The sequence below is a fragment of the Rhineura floridana genome, chromosome 16 (genome assembly GCF_030035675.1).
Source record: "Rhineura floridana isolate rRhiFlo1 chromosome 16, rRhiFlo1.hap2, whole genome shotgun sequence".
NCBI classification, from domain to species: domain Eukaryota; kingdom Metazoa; phylum Chordata; class Lepidosauria; order Squamata; family Rhineuridae; genus Rhineura; species Rhineura floridana.
In genome coordinates, this window is record NC_084495.1 from 12,714,243 (window position 1) to 12,740,492 (window position 26,250).

Genomic DNA, 26,250 nt, shown 5'->3' on the forward strand with positions numbered 1-26,250 from the left:
GTGTGTTTTGATGCTTCCTTAATCTTAAGTATATTTTATACTTCCACACAGCAGCTTATAACATTCCGAATGCTAGACAAAAAAATTGCAGAGGATCATTTGAACGAACTTGACTTGAACACACTCAACAGGTTTTAAGTTATAAAGCCCTGAACACCCTGGGACCAGGATGCCTGCAAGAGTGCCTCTTTCTCCCCTGCCCTCTTTGGGGAAGTCACAATCCCCAACTGAGGCCCTCTTCATTGCGTCACAATCTCGATTAGCGGCAACCAAAGGGAGGGCCTTGTCTGTGGCAGCCCCCTTCCTATGCAATCACCTCCCCTTGGAGCTCCAACCATCGCCAACGCTGATGATATTTAGATGCTTGTTAAAATGTACCTGTGAGCTCAAGCCCTTTTTGGAGTTTCATGTCAGGAAGGAATTAATGGTGCTCTTTTGGTTATCAGCTGTATTTTATTTGTAGTATTGCGAAGTTACTGTTTTATCATTTTAACTTGCACAGTGCCCCGAGACAGACTGTAACATGCGGTATATAAATACTTTTATAAACAAAGTAAGACTCCAGCCGGGCAAAAGCACTCAAGGAGGGGGCAGAGCAGGCTGGTGAGAGTTGTGGCCTGGGCAGAGTCCCAAGGACCAGGCAGAGAAAACTGGAGGGCTGCATTCAGGTCTCTGGGCCTGAGGTTCCTTAGCCTACCCTATTTCACAGGACTGTTGTGAGGACAAAATAGGGAAGGGGGAAGAGCCTTATGCACCACCTCAAGTTCCTTGAAGAAAGAGTGGGATATAGAATGAATGAATATGAAAAGCAAAACTTATGCTCTATAGCCATAGAAAAGAGCCAGAAAGCCAGACATTTTTGTAAATTGTATTGTTTTTATTGATGTATTTCTATATTTGTGTTTATTTTTTGTAAGCCGCCTTGAGGGCCTTTTGGCCAAAAGGTGGGATAGAAATAAACTATAATAATAATTAAAAAAAAGAAAAAAAAGAGGAAACCAGGAAAGGGATTATAGATGTCATTATAGCCATCTGTTGGGAATGCTTTGATTTGGATTCCTGCATTGCGCAGGGGGGTGGACTTGATGGCCTTATAGGCCCCTTCCAACTCTACTATTCTATGATTCCCTGAAATCAAGTGGCTTGCATGCCCTGGAAACAACTGCATTTCCCAGCTATAAGAGGTGCAAGAATGCCAAGACCAATCTATATTTCCTGCTCTCAGCTGGGGTGGGGGGGACAGGCAGGGCAGCATTTAGCTGTTCTTAGCAGTGAATGCCTGCATTTCCCAAACCACTTTCCCTTTATAAGAACCATAAACATTGTCCAATGAACCGAGACCTGTCCATCACTTTCTCTCTAACAGCAAAGCCAGGTGGTGAGCGATGACAGAAACTTGAGTCAAAGCAAGGCTACTGAGAAAAGAGAGGGAGGTCTACGCTTGTTCTGGGGGTGCATGAGTGCAAAAGGTTTTTAATAAACAAACAAATAAATGCAAGCCCCCTCCCCAAATACTGAGCATGCTTAGGAACTATAGAATGATTGATGAGTGTTGGTTGGGCAAGAAAAACGGAAAATGAGGGCAGGGGTGGGAAGGCAAGGAGGATGGAATGGAGTATCCTGCAGGAGGGTATGGCTGGCTGGCAACCTGTAGGGAACTCTCCCATAAGAAGCAGAAGATACATTTGGCTATACCGTTATGCAAATCTGATCAAAAGCAAAGCAGACAGACACATGATGGCAATCACAGTGTGGCCTCGTATGGCAGAAGAAAGGGTTTTTGCCTGTTTTCCTGGTACATGTATTATAATGCTCAATCACATACAGAACAGATAAATTTATGGTGGACATGACGTGACCCCTGAATCCACCAGCAATCGAGACTCAGAGGCTGCAAATGCACCAGCCAAGGAGCCAGATCAAGGATAGGAACCAGATGCCTCCCACCACACTTCACCAGTCCAGTGGCGCAGGGAGTGTATTAGGAGGGAGGCTACGAAGTGGAGGAGACGTGCCCCCCTTCAGGCCAGGGGGTTGACCCTTTAAGGCTCTGAAGTTCTCCTTGAAGGCAGGGAGGTAATTTGGTGACAAAAGGCTTAAAAGGCCTCTGTCTGCTCTCAACTCTTGTCTCAGCAAGTTGCTCGCTCAGAGTTATCTGAAGCACCTTGGACAGCTCCTTTAACGTTTGGACTAAAACTCGGAGTGGATTCAAAAGCACCTTGGACAGTTCTTTGAAAGTTCAGACAAAACCCCAGAGCAGATTCCACTGCCCCACTGACATGGAGCTACCAGCTGCCACTGAATCTAGGACCTGTAGCTCTGTGAAGGGAATGGGGATCTCCTAACAACTCTTAGCACCTTTAACAAATGACAGTTCCCAGGATTCTTTGGGGGAAGCCACAGCTGTTAAAGTGGTATGATACTGCTTTAACTGTAAGGTGCAGATGTGGCGTAACTGGCACTTAACAGACACAATCTTAGGCGACCCACATAGTCTTACCTCAGAGAGGAGGAGAGGGATGGATTTGCTAAGGTCTTTGGCTCTCTCGGGCTCAAGATACTGATGGCTTAACATCTGGGGCTTAGTGTAGGCTAGAAACAAGGAAAGTAAACAAATTAACAAGAAGACTGTATCCCATCCCATGCCTTGAAGCCACAAAACTGAATAAAAGCCAGATTCATTATCAGTCTTGGCCACAGGATAAAGGGACTGCAGCAAGTCGAATGGCTTTTTCAAATGTGTAAGATCGCGCACATAATTTTTTAAAACCTATGTCTTCATTTTCTTTCTTGAATAGCAATAGCCCTGACAAAGGCACAGCTGTTACCAAAACATGTAAACAAGGAAGAAAGAAATGAATGTCTGCTTACTATCTTTATAGATGGATTCAGCTCCCTCTAGCGGTTGAAATCAAAATTACTAGTGAGCCAAAACCGGTGCAAGGGACAAGGGTAAACAAATTGTGTAAATAATTAGGTAGGAGACTACTGTGGAATTGGTGCTGCTCATGCGCAGACATTTTCCACACTGTCCACATGTCATCAAAATGCCAGGCTGTATATTTCATCTGGATTTTCTTGTTCCACAGAAAATGTGGCAAGTAAAAGTAACCCCGCATACTTCCACATGGGCAGATCTGTCAAGTTCAGCTTCTCTCAGTTTCTCGTTTTCCCACTCTTGAATTCAGTTCTCCACATTCTTGCATCAGTTTGATGAACCTTTGCCCCACGGGCTTGATCATGTCCACTGAGCCCCCCCCCCCCCAATTTGGCCGGTGCAGCCATTTTAGTCAAGCCACGCCCACCTGCCGTCATTATATATGACACCTGCTGTGGGCCAGATGATAATAATAATAATAATAATAATAAATTTAATTTCTGTGTCGCCTATCTGGCCAAAGGCCACTCTAGGCGACGTACAAAACAGTTAAAACACAATGAGATAAAATACTATAATACAGTAAAAAACAGTATGAGAATAATACTGAATAATAATGAAGACAGGTGTGGGCTGAAAGGATTATTGACACCCACGCACAGAGCTTTGCAAGCCCCAACAATCAGCTGAATCGCTGGCCCCTGCAAAGTGTTGGTTGCAGTGGTTTGCAAGACCCGACAAGAGGGAAGAATCTGGCCTGCTAGCCAGGTCCAGTCCTCCATCCCTGCTTTAGATCTTTGTGTTCAATGAACAAAGGTCTGACGCTCCTTCCTGCAGGGATGAGGATGTGTCCATGTGGGCTAACATGCCTGTCACCCACCCCTCACTAAACATAAGAACATAAGAAAAGGCTGCTGGATCAGGCCAGTGGCCCATCTAGTCCAGCCTCGTGTTCTTACAGTGGCCAACAAAACGCCTATGGGAAGCCCGCAAGCAGGACCTGAGTGCATGAGCACTCTCCCGTCCCGCGGCTTCGAACAACTGGTATTCAGAAGCAAACTGCCTTTGACTGTGGAGGCAAAGCATAGCCATTGTGGTTAGCTGCTATGATTTGGATAAATTGTGACTCACCACACTGCACCACACTTTTACCAGCTCCTGTATTGTTTTGCACAAACAAGGTGTGTGTGCGCAACTGTCCTGAAAGGCCTTCTAGATGGCTGCAACTTCCACCCCATTCCGTTTCCTTAACTCTTCAGCAGACAGCAAAACCCAGGAGGTTTTTCAAGCACCCCCCCCCCCATCTAGAACTGGGGAGGTTCAGATCAGTGAGTGGTAACCTTTGTCAGCTCACATTATTAGAAAAAGCCAAACCAATGGCTTGAAGCAGGCTGCCACTTACTTTCTGTGGTCGTGTAAAGGTTCACCATGCTCTTTGCAAAGCTGTAGCCGTTGGCGCGAATTAACTTCTTGGCAACAGGAGCATGATGCCTGTTTCCCTCTGGAATACATTGAAAATAAACAGGCCAGTATTAGACAATGAAAGACACTGGCATGATTGTAACCACACTTTGAACAGGGCAGCTTCCTCTGCCCCCTGAGGATTTTAACCCTCTTCTCTTTCTTTATTTGATCTAGAGATTATAGCTTGTGGTCCAGGAGCTTGTGTACACAGCTGGGTGTTTTTCTGGCTTACATATTCTACTCCAACAGCTCTCCCTCGCTCCCTCTCCAACCACAAATCACATTTCTGAAAGGTGGCGGGGGGGGGTCGGTGGATTTTAAAGCCTGGCTCATTTGTTCAGTTGTGTGAAGAGCTGATCCAGCAAAACAGAACACAAAAAGAAACAGGGTGTGCTTGGGCAAGCAGGAGGGTGCATGGAAGGGATCTTTTGGAACAGAGGAAGCTGTCTTTTCCAGAGCCTATCTATCTCAGAATTGTCCACCCTGACTGGCAGCTGGTCTCTAGGGTTTCAGACACAGAGGGCAGACAGGTTGGGCCTTGGCCGAGGGTCTGTGGCCCAGAGGGGCCCCTCCTTAGGGTGAGAGGGTAGCACTCCCGTTTCATGATCTACACCAACATCAGCTCCCAACTCTGCCACGGATCGTGGAGAGGGAGCTCCAAGGAACCCTCCCAATACAGTCAGTGTGGGCTTCAACAAGCCTGCCTGCCTGCTTCAGCTGCCTCTCCCATCCCTGTGAATGATGTGCGCGTTGCATGCGCATGCCTGTCATCAACCAAGTTGGAAGCAGAGCTGTCCCTAAGGGGCTGATGCCCTGCCACCATTTTGGTTGATGGCTGGCATGCTTGCACAGCGAGCACGGAGGTGGGCTTATTAGCCCCGTGCTGCCTGTAGGGGGGGGTTGGGCTATGGTGCCACAGGCCTGGGGCACGCTGGTGCCCAAGGTCCCAGTCATGCCTGGTGCCGGTCCTGCATGGGGATATTCCCAGCCCAAGCAAAAACACACACATTTTTGCAAGCAATTTCCCCTAATGCATTTTTAATGCTTTCGTCACTAAAATATGCATAGTAACGCACACTTTCCTCTAGTATATGCATGTTTGAACACATTACTTGCCAAATTTGGAGAAGTGTGAATTTTGGAAGATGGCGGAGTTCATGTATTGTTTTGGGAAGTGCAAATTAGGTAGATTTGTTTGCCTTTAAATGTGAACTGGATTTCTCTAGTCTGACTTATATACTCACTAGACTTATCCAACTCTACTGTTTGGAAGGTTTTTATGCTGTTTTGAATGGATCTGCTGCCATTGGCTATTTTTGGTAGTCAACACGAAAACAATCTTTTTTATTTCCTTTCTTGCTTCTGTAGCGAGAGAATTTGCTGCTTTTACCAATCTGTTTCCCCCCCTCAAAAATATTAATATCAGCAATTTTAAAGGAAATATCGATAAATGAAACATCAATAAAACGACTGTTCTTAATATCAATATTTTAGAGGCAGATTTTTTTTTATAAAAAACACCAGTTTTTGAAAACAGCTGTGGAAAATCGCTACATAAAAATTTGATCCGCAACTATAGAGAATAAGCAAATTCAGTACCAAATCTGAATTGGGCAGAATTCTAGCACATCCCTAGTACTGACCAACACAAGATCATGCTTAGCTAACAAAGCATCAGTACCTGAAAGTGTAGAAGAATCCATTTCTTGAGCGACTCCTCTTTGGTCAACAGCTTCGTTTTGCAGCGGGTCCTTTGCAAGACTACAAGGTTCATCCTTAAGCAACATCTTTTCAGTTTCTAGGTTGTCCCGAGAGCCCAAGTCAGAACTTCCTTCCACAGCACTAGCAAGTTTATCAATGTCCTCTGAAGGTACGGACTCTATCAATATCTGAACCCTACCTGCCAATGAATTCATCTTGCGTTTGCTTTCTTCGGCCATGACAAACTCGTCAGCGGGTGTCTCCGGCTCAAAAGTGATGCCAGCCTGCTCTTTAGTTGGTGCCTCTATTTTGACTGAAGGCACTCGAACTGGCAATTTTGATCTCCTGGTGCAACGCTGCACCTTCTCCTCCTCCTCCACCACTGGAGACTGCTTCCCATTTCCATCACTTAGGCTATTTCTGTTAGCTGTTCCCCCTTTGCTTCTGCCGTATGTGGACCTGGGGATAGACGATCCTGATCCTTTCCTTGGTGGCACTGTGTAAGTAGGCTCATCTTCGCTGGAAGACAAGGTGGCTGGTTTTCTGTAGGGGATTCTGGCTTTGGGATGTATATTAGCAGCGGACTTGCCATCGCCATTTTGGCTGTTATTGGACTGGGTTGAGAGAGACCGGTTCAATCTTGATGGCCTTAGGCCGACGTCTGTGGTGTTGGCCTTTTCTATCAAGATTTCAGATACATCATTAGCCAAGGCAGGCTCACCTCCCTTCTCCCAAAAACTCTTCAAGTTCTTGAAATGTTCCCGGTCTAGGACAACGTCCTCGTCTTTGTTGCTGCTAGATGAGATAGTGTAATTGGCTCCTTGTTTTACAGAACGACCATTTTCCCATTCTAGAGTTGGCAGTTTTGAGCTCTTCAGTGATTCCTTTTTTGCCAGGCCAAACTCTGGTTTCTCAGCTCCATTCCCTACAACTGTGTTGGGGCAAAACAACCCTTTGCTAGACGCCCTCTTCACCAGTATCTTGCTGGAAGTGCTGGATTCTTCCTGCGTAACTACTGAAATCGCACGGTTTTCTGTTGCAGTATCGGGAATATCCCCGCCGGTTGAGTAAGGAAAATCAAGATCCCTTTCGGAAAGCTTTGCAGATATTGCTGAGGGTATGTCATGACCTGCAACGAAACCAGAATCTCCAGTGCCTGTTGACTGAATGCTGCTCACATGCTTTGCAATTTCCAAGGCATTCCAAAATTGTTTAATATAGCCTTCCCCAACCTGGTGCCCTCCAGATGTCTTGGCATACAGCTCCCATCAGCCCCAACAAGCATGGCCAATCATCACACATGATGGTAGCTGTAGTTCATCTGGATGGCACCAAGTTGGGAAAAACCTATTCGGAAAATACAGTATCCTTTGTCTAATATGGACAGCAGATTACATTATAAAAAGGTGCATACCATCCAGCTCAGATACGTGGACAGCCCCATTCTGTGCTATCCTATGGTTCTTTTTTCTTGTTTTGCTCTGGAGAAAGCAGTAAGTTCTGCCCCGGCCATAGAGTGTAACTACACAATACAAAGCATGTATGGTCGGGAGGGCAGGTCTCAGCTCTGCCCTTCTAGCACCAGCATTACTATTGCTTACCTGGATGGGCCTGGAGTGGGAGTGACATTGGGGCCATGGGGGTGATACTGGGGCTGCGGGGGTGCACCAGAAGAGCCAGCCCTGCCAATCCCTGTACTTAGCCTGTTGTATTTGTGGGATCCCAGCACTCCTGCTGCCCCACTTTGTCCAGGTAAGCAGCCATGACCCCAGTGTTGGGAAGGGGGCTCTGTCCCACCACACATGCACAGCTACTGCCTGACCCCACGTTTTCCTTGGAATGTCAATGCAGGGATGGGACATGGACTGGGAAGATGAGAGTGTTTCACCCTTCCTTCACGTGCTGATTCTCACCTGCAAATGTACCTCCAAACAATATATATATTTAGGCTGTACTGCCCTCTTTTCTAACCCAGCTGGCCTACAAAAAGGAGGCTCAGGCCCCGTCTGCATAATACATTCAAAGCACTCTTCTCCCACTTTAAATCATCCGGGTTTTCCCCAAAGAATCCTGGGACGTGTAGTTTGTGAAGGATCCTGAAGAGACCCTTACTCCCTCTCACAAAGCTACAATTGCCAGAGTTCCCCGGGAGGAGGGAGTGGCTGTTAAACCACTCTGAGAATGTTGCTACACCACCTTGAGCTCCTTGGAGGAAAGGTGGGATATAAATGTAATAATAAATTAATTAAATAACAATCTATGCATGCACGTAGGTAATAGTAGTTCACCTTACTTGAAAAAGAATTTTTTAAAAACTTCTTCTGGATTGGGGCCAGAAGTTGTCACAAGTGCTAGCCAACAGGCATGTGCGACAACTGTACACACATCTGGGGAATCAGATTTGGTCCTCTTCAGATGCAGCGATCTCAGTCTAACAAATCATTTACGGTATATTATACCAAGAATGTGTGTTGTGCCAACATACTTCCCACTCCCATCTGCCCTGGACCATAATATAACACTTCTGGGGTTTGTTAAAACACAGTTTCCCATTTCATCCAGATGGGGAAACTGTGGTTTAATTTCCAACTACAAACTGCGAGGATCAGAGGCTGTAATAGAGGAGGGAAGAGATTCAGGGCCACCATCATCTCTGCTGAGAAGTTGGGATCCTCCCTCCAGCAACTGTAATCTGTCATCATGAAGCTGTAGCAGAGCTGGAAGAAATGGGATGAAGGGCCACTCCATAGGCACAGATGAGAGAAAAGCACCATTTGGCTCCTCTTCTTCTTGAACTTTTCCACCCCAGCTGGTCATTGGAAGAACTTGTGACTAAGAACTTGTAACGGAGTTTGCCTATTTCTTCTCTCCTCCCAATCCATTTTCCTTTTGTGTTGTGTCTTTTTGGATTGTAAGCCAAAGGTAAGAGCTGTCTTTTTTTTGTACAGGAATACCCCGCATTAACATACGCAATGGGACCGGAGCGTGTATGTAAAGTGAAAATGTACTTAAAGTGAAGCAATTATCTATGCATGTACTGCACTGCAATCGCCACTAGATGGCAGTGGCATCATGCCATTAAGTGCCCATAATTGCGAAGCGCGCGTACGTTAAGCGGGGTATGGTGGCGTATGGAGCATGTCCGTTATCGCGAGGGTCCGTTAAACGAAGGTACGTAAATCGGGGTATTCCTGTAGTGATCTGTAAGCACTTTGGGAGCCCTTTTCTTTTTTTGCTGAACAGCTTGATAATTTTTATGTAAGTAACTAAACAAACAAACAAACACTTGTTTCATATTATGGCTAGTAGTCAAGAGATCGAACCACAGTTTCCCAGGGTGGATGCAACAGGAAGCTGTGGTTTAACAAATCCCAGAAGTGTTCTATTACGATACGCAACAGAAAGGAGGGCGTATGCAGGTGTAACGCTTGTTCATGGTCTGATAAATCAGGATTTATGAGACCAACATCGTTACATCTGAATGGAGCCTTTTGTCTCCCTTCCGGGAGGAGAAATCAGAATTTCCTTGATTCGGCTTGAAGTGTGCTGAAAACCTGCAGATCCAGTTTTATCCATGTTGGAAATGGGACAGAAAGAAAATGCACGCTTGTATCGAGGAACACTATGAAATGGCCACGTATTTTAAAGTCCGGCTCGTCTGTTCGTGGTGTGAGGAGCTGATCCAGTGAAACAGAACTCACAAAGAAACTGGGTGTGCTTGGCCAAACAGGAGGGTGCATACAGGATTGTCTCCAATTAAGTTGTACTCAGAGTAGACCCTTTGAAACTAATGAGCCTAAGTCAGTCACGGCCATCACTTTCAATGGGTCTACTCTGAGTCGGGTTCACATTAGATATATCCCTCAGTCTGCACCCACAGCGTTCGTTTTGTGAGTTCTTCCACGGGAAGGCATTCATGTGGAAGAACAGGTTGGCTAAGAGGCCACTTCCACAAGTGAAGCATACCTTTTCCATACCCTTGTGAGTTGCTTCTTGTAACCAGGAATGGACTTATGCCAACGCCGCTGTCTGCTGGAGAGACATCTTCTAGACTCGATCTCTGACGGGGGGAAAAAACAGCTTGATTTCTTCGCAAAAATGTAAAGGGTGTTGCTTTGTTAGGTTTCAATATGGCTGCCAAGTTCCAAGCACGGTTCTTAAATTTTGGATGGGGGAAGATGGAAGGCAGGGAAGTAGAAAGGCCTCTTCAGATCTTCCATCCTCATTCATACTGAATGAGTGGAAGGGGGGTGGGAACATGCCCACTGGTTCTGCTACCACTGAACTAGAAACCGTGAGCCTCAGATGCCAGAAACCTTCCAGACTGAGGTGCGAGAGACCCCACGGCCTGAGGCCTGGATTAGGGGTGGCAGGGCCTGATCCCAGGACCAGAAAGCTCTCAGCCTAATCCTCAGAGCTGGTGCACTGACACAGTCAGCTTGCCTGGCATGAGCTCCTGGAGAGGCGACAGACTGCAGGTCTCCAGGCCAGAGGCCTGCCCTTTTAAGGCCTTCCACTTTTCAAGGGTGAAAAAGTGAAAAAAGGCTTCAGCCTGGCTTAGGGATGGGTGAATCTGTCAATCTTCGTTTCTCTCCGGTTCTAATTTTTTCAGTCTGAAATTCATTTCTCTACATTTCCACACTGGTTTGTGATTTTCTTTTTAAAGTCCTTCCTCATGACAATTTTGCATGCTGGCCTCTTTCCAGCAGGCCTGGGAGTGTGGGGCCCTGACTGGTGGCAGCTAGAAAAGCTGCTACTATCTGAAGATGCCAGAGACAATTTTGACTGTGGGGTATAGTTTAGGGGCTTGTGTTTGGGCCAAAAGTTAATTCTGGAGGTCAGTTATTTTTGCTGTTATTGGGATTATGTTTTTGTATTCCATTGTTGGAGCTTATTATGAATGATACGAGTCTTGTTTCAGTTTTTCTTGTATTTTTCTTAAAAGAGATGTTTTCTTTAACTTATTGTTTGACTATTTGAATTTTGTTTTGTGACAGATTGAATTGTGAAACGTTTTTCATGCTGTGAGCCACCTTGAGCGAGGATTACTGTAGAAAGGCGGCATACAAATAAAGGAGGAGGATGAAAATTCGCCAGCACTTTAGTGCAATTTTCTCCTAATATACCCATTTTTGCATGTGTATTTTGCCTAATACATACATTTTTGCAAACTAATTCCCCCTAATATAATGCATGTTTGCTTGTTGTTTTCACCAATATATGCATCTTTACGCACATTCTACCCCAGTATATGCATTTTTCACAGATTACGTGGCTGGGGAATTGCATTGCAAAATTCGGGAAAACTGTGAATTTAGAAGGACGCCTATGTTTCGGTTCTCGTATTGTTTTGGAAAGTGCAACTTAGGAAGATTTGCCTTTAAATGTGAACTGAATTGGATTTCTCCCCCATCCCTACTCTGGCCCCAGACATTGCCACGGGAGATTGCTCAGTAAGAGCTCTCTTTAATGTCTTGCCCCACTGTTCCTCATGGGCTCCTCCTCGGAATCAGAACAGGACACCTGTCCTCCACAAATTTGACTATTCCCTGCCCCCCAGTGGAGACTGGTGGCTCCAATGTCAGCGGGGCAATGTATTCACTCTGGGTTTTAGTCTGAACTTTCAGCACCTTGGACAGCTCCTTGAAAGGTGATTTGATTTACTGCCCCACTGACATCAGAGCCACATGTGTCCACTGTCCCCACCTCCACCAAAGGTGCTGGCCATCACCACAACTTGCAGTAGCAGATTCCATATGTTCCATATCCTTTATGTGAAGGAGGACTTCCGTTTGTCTGTCCTGGATCCACCGCTGCCAGTCAATGTCAACCCCACTTTCCCTGGACAGACTACCTTTTCTGCAGAGGATGGGAAGGTAGACACCCTCAGTCTTGGCTTCGGCTTGGATCTGTGTCCTTTTGCAGAATCCAGAGCAGGTTCATGCCATCTGCAGAGACAGCACGGTGCTTTATCAGAAAGGCACAGATCCTGAGATGATGATGATAATGATGATTTATTGGATTTCTTACCTCCCCTCTGCCGTAAGATCCCAGGGCTGCTTACAACAACGTAAACATGTAAGATTAAAATCAGTTTAAACAATTTAGGGTGGGTCCTAAAATACATGTATCTCAAACACGGTGGTGACCGGTGCTGACTGGAACTGATGGAGCGGAAGGCTTGGAGCCCAACAACAGGTGTTTTTCATAGAGCTGGGGTAGAAAGGCTTTGCTTCTTGTCTTTCACCAACCCATTTGCAGGTGGCAAAAATGGAGGAGGGCATCAGGTCTGGTGCCAATGCGCGGCCAGGTTGAGTCCTGGCTGAGGGCCCCTGGGCACACCGTGTGACCCAACACTGCTGCAGATTGTGGAGTGGAAGGTCCCAGGCACACACCCCCAATACAGGCGGCACAGGTTTAAATAAGCCCATCTCCTTCACCTATCTGCTATGTTAGTGCATGCATGCCTGCTATCACCCAAGATGGCAGCGGGGACATCTCTAAGGGGTTGATGCCCCTGCTGCCATCTTGGGTGATGGTAGGCATGGGCGCACAGCACGCGAGGTGTGCAAACTGACACCAGATGTAGGTAAGGTGGACGGGCCAATATAAGCCCAGTGCTGCCTGTATCGGGATGGGGTGTTAGGGTGAACAGCACCACAGGCCCGGGCAGGCTGGTGTCCAGGGGCCCAGTCATGCCTGGTGCTGGCCCTGGAGGGCATTTTTGTGGCTAACAGTGAATGGGACAAAAGATACTGAGCAGAGGGAATAACCAGGATCTTGGTGTAATGATGGGACCACAACCAACCTGTAAGAGGGAACATCCCTCTCATGTGCCGGCCAGCACTGGGAGCTAGGAAATATACATCCTCCTTACAAGAATTCACCCACCCAGAGGCCACAGGGCTGCAGGAACGTAGGAAGTTGCCTTATTCTGGGTTAGGCAATGGGTCTTTCTAGCTCAGCAGTGTCCAGTTGGAGAGGAGCCCACTCCTCTGTGAGGAACAGTCTGGGTTAGATGGTTGAGGCCAGCCATAGTCAGACCAGGACTGGCCCGAAAAGTCTCTCCATCAGTCTAATGAATTGCAAAATGCTCCCTTTTATTTTCAGAATGGAGCTAATTGGCAAAAGGGAGGTGGTTACAGTCTTAGGCCCCATTTGCACTATACATTTAAACAGAGCTTGGAAAAGTTACTTTTTTGAACTACAACTCCCATCAGCCCAGCCAGCATGGCCACTGGATTGGGCTGATGGGAGTTGTAATTCAAAAAAAGTAACTTTTCCAAGCTCTGCATTTAAAGCAGTATTATGCCACTTTAACAGTCAAGGCTTCCCCCCAAGAAATCCTGGGGATTGTTAAGGGTGCTGAGAGTTGTTAGGAAGATCTCCCTATTCCCCTCACAGAGTGACAATTCCCAGAGTTCCTTGGGAAGAGGGACTGATTGTTAAAACCACTCTGAGAAATGGAGCACTGTGAGGGAAATAGGGGTCTCCTAACAACTCTCAGGACCCTCCACAAACTACATTTCCCAGGATGCTTTGTGAGATGCCATGACTGTTCAACGTGGCATGATACTGCTTTAAATGCGTAGTGCCGATGGGGCCTTAAGCAAATAATTTGGCAAAAAGGCATCCAACTGTTTCAGCATCTCAGCTGTTGCTTCCTGCTTAATGATTAATGTTTTGGTCTCTTGCACAGAATCATTTCATTTGGAGTCAACAACATTGGGAAGCAATCAACAGAAGATTCCTTTTATGGCTTACTAGTAGCTTTTAAACAGCTGAAAGCAGCCATGACTATTCTCCGCCTCCCCCCATTGACTTTAATTGGGTAGTTGTCTTCAGAACGTAAGAGGAGCCCTGTAGCTTGGTGCAGGCAAAAGGTCTTCCTTGTTCAGTATTGTGTTTTGACAGTGGCCAACCAGATGCCTATGGAGAAGCCTGCAAGCAGGAGCATACACAATCTGCAAGCTTCAAACCTAATTTCGGAGCATGGATTAAGGAGGCATTTTGAACAATCTCATTGGGAACAGCCAGGAAAAGCACAGTTGGATGCAGGATGCTTCTGAATACCAGTTGCTGAAACCACAGGAGGGGACAGTGCTCTTGCGCTCAGGTCCTGCTTGTGGGCTTCCCATGGGCATCTGGTTGGCCACTGTGCTGGCCTCTGGATTTCAGTGTTTGGGACCTCTGGTGAGAGCTAAAAGTGAGGAGGGAGCATGAATGCTAGCCCCACCTCTTAACATTCCCATTCATGCTGTCTCCGTTCCAGAACTTCTCAGAGATATCACTTCTCTCTCTCCTTCAAACCTAAGTATGTATAACCTCACTGACCAGCATACATTTCCTGGTTGTTTTTAAATCTTTCTGTGTGGTCTTCCACTTCACCACACTGCCACAGTCTAAATTTGTACTGCAAGCTCCTTGAGGCAGAGACCTGTCTTTTGCTTGTCAGCTCACATCTGCATCTTATATTTAACAAGGTGTTCTGTCACTTTAAACAGTCAATGGATTCCCCCAAAAAACCTTGGGAGCTGTACTTTCTTAAGGGTGCAAAGAGTGGTTAGGAGACCCCTTTTCCCCTCACAGACCTACAGTGAAACCCAGAGTAGTTTAACAATCAATCCTTTCCCCCAGGGAACTCTGGGTACTGTAGCTCTGTGAGGGGAAGAGGGGCCTCCTAACAACTCTCAGCACCCTTAACAAACTACAGCTCCTAAGATTCTTGGGGTGAAGTCATGACTGTTTGAAGTGGTGTAACGGTGCTTTAAATATAGTGTAGCTGGGGCCTTAGTCAGTCAAATGTCCTGGGACAGATGGGACGGCACAAATAAGAATCTCAATAAGCGATACCACATCAATTCTTTGACCTAGACCTTTTCCATTTGCAAATGCATTCCACGTCTGTTGTTCTCCTCTGTTAATAATTACCTTTCTTCTTCTGATTTAGGGGAGCACGAGACTGTTGCTTCTGACGGTAATGATGCTTTTCTGTCTTCCAGACGGGCTGGGGCATGCTCATTGTTCTCACCTGTTAAAAAGAGTCAGCAATGTTGGATGAATTTTTTAAAAAAATGCTGATGGCTGTTGTGGTTTCTAGTTGTTGATTTGCACAAGAAATTGCTTACTGTATGATAAATACAAGGCTAAAACTAGTTCCACAGTGGAAATTTCTCCAGCTTTTTTGTTTGGACCATTCTCCATCAATTAATGAGAATGGAAATTGCATTTGAAAACAATGAAACGGGGGAAGTAACGCTGGTGAAATTCTCATGGTTGGAGTTGCAAGGTCTGTGTCATGAATACCTTACTTTTGAGGTGGTTTTGAGATGTTTGTGAATGTCCCGTTTCATTCTACAAATCTTCTCACCGGTGTTCTGCCTCCTGCAGCCTTCCTGGGTGCCAGCACTTCAATGATGGTCCAGGGGACAATACAATGAGGTAACTCCTCCCATGGTGCTTTCTCTGATTAGAAAGCGTGGGCAGCCAGAGACAGTGCAGGGGAAATGTTTATTTGGGCTGCACACACACCATATAGGCTGTGGGCACACCAGTCGCTTGAAAAGCAGCCAGAATGGTTTTTCTAGCTGCGTTTTGAAGCAACTCTGCCTCTGCCGGCCACACCTCCCTTCCCCGCTGTTGACTTCAGACCTTTCAGGACCGCCCACAGCAAAGTGTTGGGCCAATCACTGTCTCTGCAGCAAAGTGTTTCCATTTGGCCACACCTGGAAGTCAAATGGGTTGATCTACCAATCAGTTGTGAAATCTGCCTGAAGCTGAATAAAAAAAAATGTACTCAAGTTGATCCGACCAGGGTTCTAGAGTAAAAAGGGGTGGAGTTTGACCAGCGCTGTTTGTCCCCGTTTTCAAAAAAGGGAGGTGGAGACGCACAACAGCAAAAGTGTCTCTACACATATTTAAAAAGCATTTAAAGCACATGGCTTTCCCCAAAGAATCATGAAGCCTTAAAAACTGTAAGCAAGTAAATCAATGAAAGCACACACACTACCACCCTGGTAACACTTTCCCTTTCAAAGTGGCAAATTGGTTTGGGTGAGGAAATATTTCAAATGATTATAAGCATATAATACGCAATTTGAATACGCAAAGTGCATGGCAATGTTTCTTTCTCCTTGTAACATCCCCATGAGATCGCAAGGCAATTGCTATGCCTGTTTTAGGGGTGGGGAACTGAGGACAGACGAGCTCCTGGCAAATATTCTTTGCGCATTCAATGAACGTGTGTGTGTGTGTGTGTGTGTGGGTAGAGTGGCATCACGGCAGCGGTCTCTCTCTTCCAACCTATTGGTACTCATTGAGAGACTAGACCTATCTGTGTACACAGCTGTACATCCAGAGGGATCTCTTTTCATGCTCAGGAACCTTGCTTTTCAAGGATTCCTGATCAAATGGGCCTTTCTGTTGTTTCAGGAAAGCATATAGTGACATTGGAAGTGATGGGCTTTTCTGTGGTGTACCCCTACCCCAACCTCTGGAACTGCCTCTCATGGGAGATTCATATGGTTCCTTCACGGCTTGTGTTCAGGAGGGCAGTTAAAATGTTTCCTTTTGAATCAGGCTTTTGAGACCACCTCAATATTTTGGCTACTGTGAATGTTAAGAAGAAGAGCCTGGTGGCTGGATCAGGCCAAGGGCCCATCTAGTCCAGCATCCTATTCTCACAGTGGTCAGACAGAGGGCTCGTCCAAACTGACCTTGATAATCCATGTTTTCCATATGCGCTTTGTCATCCGACAGTCCCCACTAGCCTGTTTGTTCGCTCTTTGCTGATATAAAAACACTTTTTTTGCACCTGCACATGCAGCGGGGAGGACCTGTACTTCTTCTCGCTTTTTCCCAGCTCCGCTCCTGATTGGTTCACTTTTCCCAGCCTTCTTCCCCCGGACATTTGCGCACATGCGCAAAAGTGATTGGCCAGGAATGACAGAAGGGGTGTGGGGAAATGGCCAAGGACCGCCCATGAACCGCCTACATCGCTAAGGTCCGGGGAATTGCATCCTAGCATTATGTTGAAGCGGGTGATTCCCAGTTTAAAAAAAGGAAATCGCATTTTTTTGCGATACTGCAGATGCGGATTTAAATGCTATAACATCTGCGAAAATGGGCAACGTCGTATGGACCATAGAAAATTAATGAAGACACAAAGGGATCATATCGCTGATTAAACAGTCGTTTGGATGAGCCCAGAGGCCTACATGCAACAGCACTCTCCCCGCTTGTGATTCCCAGCAACTGAGAATCAATGGCATACTTCCCCCAAAGAATCCTGGGAACTGTAGTTTACCCCTCACAGAGCTCTAATTCCCAGCACCCTTAACAAACTACGCTTCCTAGTAATCTCTGGGGGATGCCATGTGCTTTAAATGTATGGTGTGGATGTGACCACTGTCTCTGACAGAGCATTGCCCTCACAGCTAGTAGCCACTGACTGACCTATTGCCCACAACTTCGTTGTTTCTCATTATTTTAGTCTGTAGTTTACGGCACTCTCACCATCATGAGGAGGAGGAGAGGGGAAAAAAATGAACAGATAAAAAACAAAGTGAGGAACGGATTGGATATGACCCCTGAAAATCAGCTCTGTGAAAAGAGGCTGCCTTTCCAGGCTCATCCGTAACCGGAGACGCACCTCACCCTCTTCTTCAGGATGGGCAGCTAACAAATCCAGCTCAAAAACTAAACAGGACGTGGCAGGGAGCTGTCAACGATGTTAATCCATTCCAGGATTTTAAAGGAGCTACTTCCTGTTTTGAGTCAAAGTCATCTGAACTTGGCAAACAGGAGGAGGCAAAGAGAGCTTATAAAAGGAGATCCCCCTCTTGTTTGTCCTGGCATGGGCAGAAGCAGTTCTCTCATACTAATGGGCTGAAAGGAAAACAATGCAGCCCCCACAAATATTTAAGAGCATGTAGGCAGCAAAACCGTCTAGTTAAAGGCCAGCTAGACATTATGGCAGTAGACCAGGGGTGGTGAAACCTCAAGCCCAGGGGTTGAATGTGGCCCTCCAAGCCTCTCTGTCTGGCCCTTGGGACTTTCCTCAGCCACACCGTGTCTCCCCAGGCCATGCCCCTCAATGGTCTTCCTTTGCATCCTCCTTGAGTGCTTTTGCCTGGATGGACTGGGCCCTTGAACTCTGATAATGCCTCTTGTTTGCCTGGTTGGAGGGTGAAAAATGTGGAACATTTTGCTTACTTCCAGTTTTGCTATATTTGGGGCCTCCTGTTCATTTGGCTGAGTGGGTTGCCAGGTTCAGGGCTTGAGACTGATTCTGTATCTTTAGGAGAAGAGAAAGTCAGCCAAGTGCAGGTGTTCTTGCAACACTGTAATGTGAAAAACCACAAGGCGGAATTCTCCCTTCCCCCCCCCCACAACTTTTAAAGATACAGAAGACTTCTTGGAGGCTGGACCTGGCAACGAAGAGGTCTTCTGTATCTTTAAAAGTTGTGCAGGGGAAGGGAGAATTCCACCTTGTGGTTTTTCCCATTACAATGTTGCAAGAACACCTGCACTTGGCTGACTTTCTCTTCTCCTAAAGATACAGGATCAGTCTCAGGCCCTGAACCTGGCAACCCTACCACCAACAGCTGCCCCAAAGTCCAGCCTTGAGTCCACCACTGATATCAGAAAGTGAGCAGAAGGCACACTGCAGTAGACCTCTGGCCACTTTTTTGGTCAACTACTTAATGCCTGCTAATCGAAGCTCTAAAAACTTCCGGGGTAGGTAGGGTCTGATCCTGCAATGCACTTGCTATGTTCTTCAGCAAAAGCACTTTACTGAGGTCAGTTATGTCTTACTTGTTAAGAGATCAGACAGCCACCTGTGGGAAATGCTTTAACTTGGATTCCTGCACTGAGCAGGGGGTTGGACTCAATGGCCTATAGGCCCCTTCCAACTCTACTGTTCTCTGATTCTATGATCCCAAATAGCCAAACTTGACTTGCCAACAACAACAACAACAACAATAATATAGAGCTGTTGGTCGCTTGATACCTGAAGGTCTCCAAGCAACTTACGACTTTGTTAAAAACAAAAAGAAATGTATAATGCCATAAAAACAAGACAGTAAAACAACAACACCCCCATATAGCTACAGGAAGCTATGGCAGCATACTAATAACAGACAACATCATCTCAGTCTATCAAATGCCTGGGGGAAAAGGTAAGTCTTTACCTGGCACTGAAATGATGTCAATGAAGGTACCAGGTGGACCTCACTGGGGAGTATATTCCACAGATGGGGAGCCACAACTGAAAAGGCCCTCTCCCTTCTCACCACACTCTGAGCCTCCCGGGGGGTGGGGGTGGAGAAGGGCCTCAGAAGAAGATCTAAGGGTCCAGGGTAGGTTCATATTGGGAGAGGCATTCTAGAAGATACTGGGGTTCTGAGCCATAAAGAGCTTTATAGGTCAAAACCAGCACACTGATGATCATGATGATAATAATATTTATTCTGCATCCTTTTTAAGACACATGGGTGGTCCTGAGTGATTCTAATAATAATGGTAATAAATAATAATAAAGTCAATCACAAAGTCCTGTCCTGGTCTGTACATAACACACCTTGACTTATTTACACACCATGCCAATCAAAAGGGTGCTGCTAACCTTGCATTGCATAATATTTAACCTTTACTGTAACTTTCCCCCTCAGGGACATTTCAAAATTAAAATGCCTTCAACTCACCTGATCTGCAACATTGGAAGAACTTAACTTTAAAGCAAATCTGGTTGGAGATGAGCAGAGTTTCCTTTTTTGGTAGGTTTTGTATTTAAATGCATTTCCATTAGATTTGTTTCTTTGTTTCTTTAAAGAAGGTGCTTTCAGTATATTAAGCTTGCCTTAAAAACAATGGCTTAGAAGGAGGACAGCTAGAATTAAATGACAAATGACACTCTGGTTCACAGTTGTCCAACCAGTTCAACTTGCTTAGTAGTTGGTTGTGTTAAAGGTCCGGCTCTTTGAAAATTATAACCTCTTCAGCAGTTTACTATCTTGTTGAAACAGAGGCCTGGTGAACAGCAGAGCTTCACAGATATATCACTCCAAATAATTCATGTTGTATTTATTATTTTTTGCTATACTCTGTGAAAGAGTTCCAATTCCAAAAGTATGCCACCGATTGAAAGTTGATACATAATAAGCAAAACCTACGGGTGTGCACTGATCACAAGATTTGGTTTGGACCCCGTTTTTGTGCTTTGGAAAATCACAGAATCACAGAAGAGTAGAGTTGAAAGGGGCCTATGCTCAATGCAGGAATCCAAGTTAAAGCATAGCTAACAAAATAGCCTATCTTGGTCTGAGATGCTTCATAGGTTGTGCAATAAGGACTGGGGTCCATCAGAGTCTGCTTCATTCCCCCCTCCAAAAAAAAATTCACTATTGGGAATTTAAAAATGTCTATGCCTTTTGACAGAAGTGGATGAAATTGGTAGGCATATTAGCCCCTCTAGAGTAGATAAAGCATGCCAAATTACAGACAAATAAGTCCAGGAGCTGTTGTGGTTGGCACCTCTAAAGTTTTATTATTTTTAAAAAATGAAACATCTACAACTTTTTTGGGGGGACAGAATTAGATGAAATTTGCAGGCAAATTTACCCCCTATGAGGGCATGAATCCTGTGAAATATCAGAAGGGCAGCTGCAGCAGTTTTCTTAGAAGGGCAGTCTAAGAATAAAAAAGTAATTACTGGGCTGCATCCAATGCTAGTCCTATTCACAGTATCCATTGAAGATAATGGATATGACTCACTTAGGCTCATTAACTTGAATGGCTCTACTCTGAGTATAACTCAGCTGGATGCAAGCCACTTAATCTCTCCTGGTCCTTTGTGGGCAATTGGTCCAAAATGTGCAGACACACAAGAGGTGCCCCTGACTAAGAAATCTGCCAAACTGCAGACAAATGACTCCAGAAGACAGGGTGAGGCGGTTGTCTTGTACCAGAGTTTCCAAACTGGTCAGTGGACCACCAGTGGTCCACAAGCTTCATTCAGTTCATCTGCAGCGTGTCCACATTAAATATTCAGATCAAATTTTAATTGTATTTTTATCGCTTATATTTTCTTGCACTACAATTTGAGTTCTATGGAATGCAAATTGTAATACAATAAAATATAAGAAATAAAAGAAGCAATAAAAATGGAATTAAAAATCCCAGAGCAGCTAGCACCGTGCATTACGAAGTGTTACAGCAGACAGACAAATCATTAAGTGGTCTGCCAAGACCCTCAGCAATTTTCAAGTGGTCCGTGGGGAAAAACATTTGGGAACCACTACCTTGGGCAGTGTATTTGGGGGGTCATGGAACAGCGATGGTCCCAGAGTATGGTCTGAAGGCACATGAGGCCATCGCCTAGCTGAAGCTAAGCAGGTTTGGGTCTGGGTCAGCGCTCAGAAGGGAAACCATCTGAGAACCACCTGTATGCTGTCTTGGGTTCCTTGATGAAAGAAAGGTGGGGTATAAGGTGGGCTCCCACTGGGTGGAAGGAGGGGATATAAATTTAATTAATATAAATAAATAAATAAATAAATACATAAATAAAATACTAGAGGATAAAGCCGGTGTTCTACGTGGTCTGCCCTGAAACCCCTAATCAAGCCTGTGTTCCTCAGGCATGGGGGGGACACACAGTCCCATTGCCAATGATGAAGTAGGATTCAACCAGCAGCCTGGACACCTTTTCTACATGGAATGGGAGGGGCCACCATCTTGTGCTTTGCCTTGGGCAGCAAAATGTCGTGAGCTGGCCCTGCCGACACGTCCTGCCCCAGCCGGGACTGCCCAAGTGTGTGGGCTCCCAGGGAGGAGCTCCCAGTTAAACTAGCGTGGATTATTTTAATCTATGACTCATGTTATTTTTATACATGGGTGGAACAATCCAAAGTTTGTTCTTGGTCACAGTTTGTGGATAGTGAGGCAAGAGCTTCACCATGAGTCCTGTTTGGATGACAAGCTAAGGTAAAGCTTGGCTTAGCCCAGTGCAATATGGCAGCAAAAAGGAGGAGGGAGGATCAGTGTGGCTGTGAGCTTCTCTCTAGGAGCCCATGGGCTTGCATGGGCTTGGTAACCCAAAGTTTGGCTTAGAGTGTTGCACCAACCAGGTTTCTTTTAAAAAATCTATAAACTTGTAAACTGGCTTACAATCCCATCTTGTCGTTGCCTAGCCTTTTCCCGTGACTGCTAGCTTGTTTATGCCATTGCACTGGCCCGGGGATTAAAATGTAATGTTTGCCGTAGCTCAGTTTGACAGTAAAATACTTTCAAGTGACCTTTGGGCTGTTATCAGTGATCTGGCAAAGAAAGTGCTCCTGATCTTCATGAAAGTAACATTCCTTTCTGCTGACCTATTTAAATGAAGACAGGTTGAGGATGACTTCATTTCACATGTCGGTAAATGTCTGAATGACGAGTTTCGCACAGATGACCAGTCAATTTCTGAGCACAACAAGGTTGGGATGCTGACCTTTACATGGCTTGGGACCTGAATAACTGAAGGAATGCCTGTTCCCACATCAACTTGCCCGTGTGTTGAGATTAGGATGATGTAAAGATCTGTCAGTTTCCGTCCTCTCAGTTTCTCATTTTTTCATCTTAAATTCAGTTCTCCACATTTCTGCAGCAATTTGCGAATTTTTAACTAAAAAATCCTCATGAAAATTCTCCAGTATTTTAGTGTGAATTTCTCCTAGTAAAAAAGTTTTAGTAGGCAGTTTGACTAATGTACTCATTTTTGTAAGCAATTTCACATCATATAATGCATTTTTGTATGATATTTTCACTCACAGATTCATTTTTATTCATACTTTCCCCTAACGTATACCTTTTTTAAAACATTGTTTGGTTGGAGACCTGCATCACAAAATTCAAATCAGTGCAAATTTCAAAGGACAGCTGTGTTTCAGTTCTCATATTGTTACGGAAAGTGCGAATTTGATAAGAGTCGGCTTGAAATGGGAACTGAATTAAATTTCTCACCCATTCCTTTGTTAGGGTTAACAAAGTTTCCCCGCATAGAGTGACAATTCCCACAGTGGTTTAAGAATCAATCCCTCTTCCCTGGAACTCTGGGAACTGTAGCTCTGTGAAGGGAATAGGGGGTCTTCCCAACAGCTCTTAGCACCCTTCACGAACTACAGCTCCCAGGATCCTTTGGTGGAAGCCACAGCTGTTTAAAGTGGCATGAGACTGCTTTAAATATATAGTGCAGCTGTAGTGTGTATGTGTGCTTGTGTAAGAGAGAGACAGATAGTCCTGTGAGATGTTGGACAGGACTCCTTTCAGTTTTAATATGTACGTAAGCTAGACAGCCACCTGTCGGGTATGCTTTAATTTGGATTCCTGCATTAAGCAGGGGTTGGACTTGATGGCCTTATAGGCCCCTTCCAACTCTTATACTTCTATGATAAGCAGTTGTTCTTGCCACTAGATTGCGAGTAGGGTGGAGGGCCCAATTTCCATAAAGTGTATGTCCAGAAAATCCTGTTGGCAACCCTGACAGCAAGAGCCAAAATATGTTTCCCCCCCACTCCCAGGAGTTGGTCTACATTTGCATGTATACATCAGTAGTGGCTGTTATTTCCATGTCAGTGGGGCAGTGGAAGCAGCAGCCTGTGCAAATATTGTGCAAGTTTGTGTCATGGCTCTGTGCCTCACATCTTTTAAGTCCGTAGCATCACCCCTGATATCAGGTAATGGCTAGAACACCCCCCCATCTCTATCCAGAAACTTTGAACAGTTGCTGCCAAAATGAATACAAGAAAACATGGGTTGTATTCAACTAAGTCCTGCTCAGAATAGACCCACTGAAATGAATGAACCTAAGTTAGACATGCCCATTGACTTCAATGGGTCTACTCTCTGAGTAGGACTAACGTTACATATCACCCAACGATCTGGCTCAGTATGAAAAAGGTTCATTTGACAGAATGTTCCTCTATACAAGCTTTAAAAAAAAATCATTCAAAACCCCCTGCACATTGAAATCTAGCATATTAGGGTGAAGGCTAAATTAGAATACCTCTCCCAACATTTTCTATGCACAGGATAGGATACATTGTGCTGAGGGCCTTCTGTGGCCCACCCAGGGTTACCAGGAAGAGGGGCCTTTTTGATGGTGGTACCCTAATGATGGAATGGTTTCCCCAGAAAAGCCTGCTGGTATATTTTGGTGGCCTTTGGCACCACTTAAAAGATCTTTTTATTTTCCCAGACCTTCTTTTTTAGCCCTATTGATGGTTTTTCTCTAGCTTTTCAATTGTTTTTTTTTCCCTTCTGTTTTGTGCTTGTTCTTAGTTGTTTGCTATTATTTTTGGGGTGTAACCAACTAAATCCTACTCAGAGCAGACCCACAGAATAAACAGACCTAAGTAGGCCATGCCCATTAATTTCAATGGCTCTACTCTAAGTAGAACTAATATTGTATACAGCCCATTATGATTATTATTTTTGATATGATTTCAAGCATCATGAAAGGACAACAAATGGTTAGTTTTAAAAAAATTATTATCACTGTATTTTTATTGCCAGGGAGGAGAAGATGCCAGGGATTGACCCTGGGACCTTCTGCATGCAAAGCAAATGCTCTAATAACGGAGTTCCTAGGGGAAAGGTGGGGTAAGAATAAAATAAATTTCCTCCTTGGGAAAATGGAAAAGGCAGATACTGACAAACAGAAGTCCATGCATGTGCATTTAATCAGAGAACAACAGATGCTATGGGAGAATGGGATAAAAAGTGGTAGCCCCTAAACCAGGGGAACCTTTTTCAGCCTGAGGGCCGCACTCCCTTCTGGGCAACCTTTTGGGGGCCACATGCTAGTGGTGGGTGAAGCCAGAGGCAAAAGTGGACGGAGCAATAAATGTCAATTTTATCTTTGTACAATAGGCAATTTTCTACACACCCCTCTATCCTCCATGCAGGCAGGCAAGAGGCATGGTCAGAGTTGAAGGACCATGCTGGCCAGGCATAACCACTGGGGTGTGAAGCAAGCCAGTGAAGGGTGTAGCCTGGGGAAAGACCTGAGGGCCAGATAGAGAGGCCTCGAGGACCACGTTCAGCCCCTAAGCCTGATATTCCTCCCACCCCCACCCCACCCTCATAATTACTACTTAGCAGGTTTCTGGAAATGGACTGCCTTCAAGTCGATCCCGACTTATGGCGACCCCATGAATAGGCTTTTCATGGTAAGCGGGATTCAGAGGGGGTTTCCCATTGCCTCCCTCTGAGGCTGAGAGGCAGCGACATGCCTGAGGTCACCCAGTGAGCTTCATGGCTGTGTGCGGATTCGAACCCTGGTCTCCCAGGTCGTAGTCCAACACCTTAACCACTAAACCATCCTGGCTCTCTAGGTCTCTAGTTCCTTGAAATCAACTGAACTCAGCACCTGACTTTTTTCAGATTCTTCAGTTTTTCCTACCTCTTCAAAAAGAAAAAGCATTAGCCTGGAGGCTGAGCAATGCTGCTCAGCAGTCCTGTAACATTTTGGCCAAGGCTTACGTGGACTGCCTCTGTGATCTTGTGAATCACCCCACAGGGTTATTATTACTCACCAGAATACCCTGATCTCAAGGTGCCAAATTCAGGCTGGCAGGATTGGGATGCAAGCCCAACCGTATCAAGCCACCTCTCAAAAGCACCGCCAGGCCAAATTTGTTCTGTTTCATAAAGTGCTGTGCATTTTTAAGCAAAGCACAAGGCGATAACCATATTTTGGCTGGGAAAAAAGGCAAGGGTCCAGTCACACCACTGATGAGTACAATGCTCGTTTGTATTTCTTTTGCTATCAGGAGAACCAGCTTGCTGCAGTGGTTACAGTGTTAGACTGGAACGTAGGAGACCCGGGTTCAAATCTCCACCAAGCCATGAAGCTCATTTAGGCCAGTCACTGGGCCTTTCCAGACCTACCATTTGTAGCACTATAGCTGCTGTTCATTTTTGTTTTTCTGCATGCTTTCCCATGATGTCATTATCATTCCATTACTATTTTATTCAAGGCACTTTTTCTTCTATTATGCATACAAAAATTCAGCCACTGCGTGATTGTTTTTCTCACTCTGACTTTCTCTGTGCTAATCTGTCACATACAAACTTGAAAGCCTCGTTATCTCCTTATTCCCTTGCCAGAGTAGGAATAGTCTATCAATTACCCTGGTGCTCTGGCAGATGATGTCATTGCACCTGCT

The 26,250-nt window shown here is 45.4% G+C and overlaps 1 protein-coding gene across 2 annotated transcripts in view; it reads right to left on the reverse strand.

The window, feature by feature from the left end:
• Nucleotides 1-26,250, reverse strand: part of LOC133371321 (synaptotagmin-like protein 2) — a 92,490-nt gene that overhangs the window by 25,819 nt on the left and 40,421 nt on the right. For both annotated transcript variants that reach the window (XM_061598615.1, XM_061598616.1), the window contains 6 exons: nt 14,975-15,074; nt 11,898-11,991; nt 10,010-10,103; nt 6,024-7,172; nt 4,281-4,379; nt 2,501-2,592 (listed from right to left, as the gene is read on the reverse strand). In XM_061598615.1, coding sequence (XP_061454599.1) covers nt 2,501-2,592; nt 4,281-4,379; nt 6,024-7,172; nt 10,010-10,103; nt 11,898-11,991; nt 14,975-15,074 — 1,628 coding nt within the window. The remainder of the gene's footprint in view (nt 1-2,500; nt 2,593-4,280; nt 4,380-6,023; nt 7,173-10,009; nt 10,104-11,897; nt 11,992-14,974; nt 15,075-26,250) is intronic.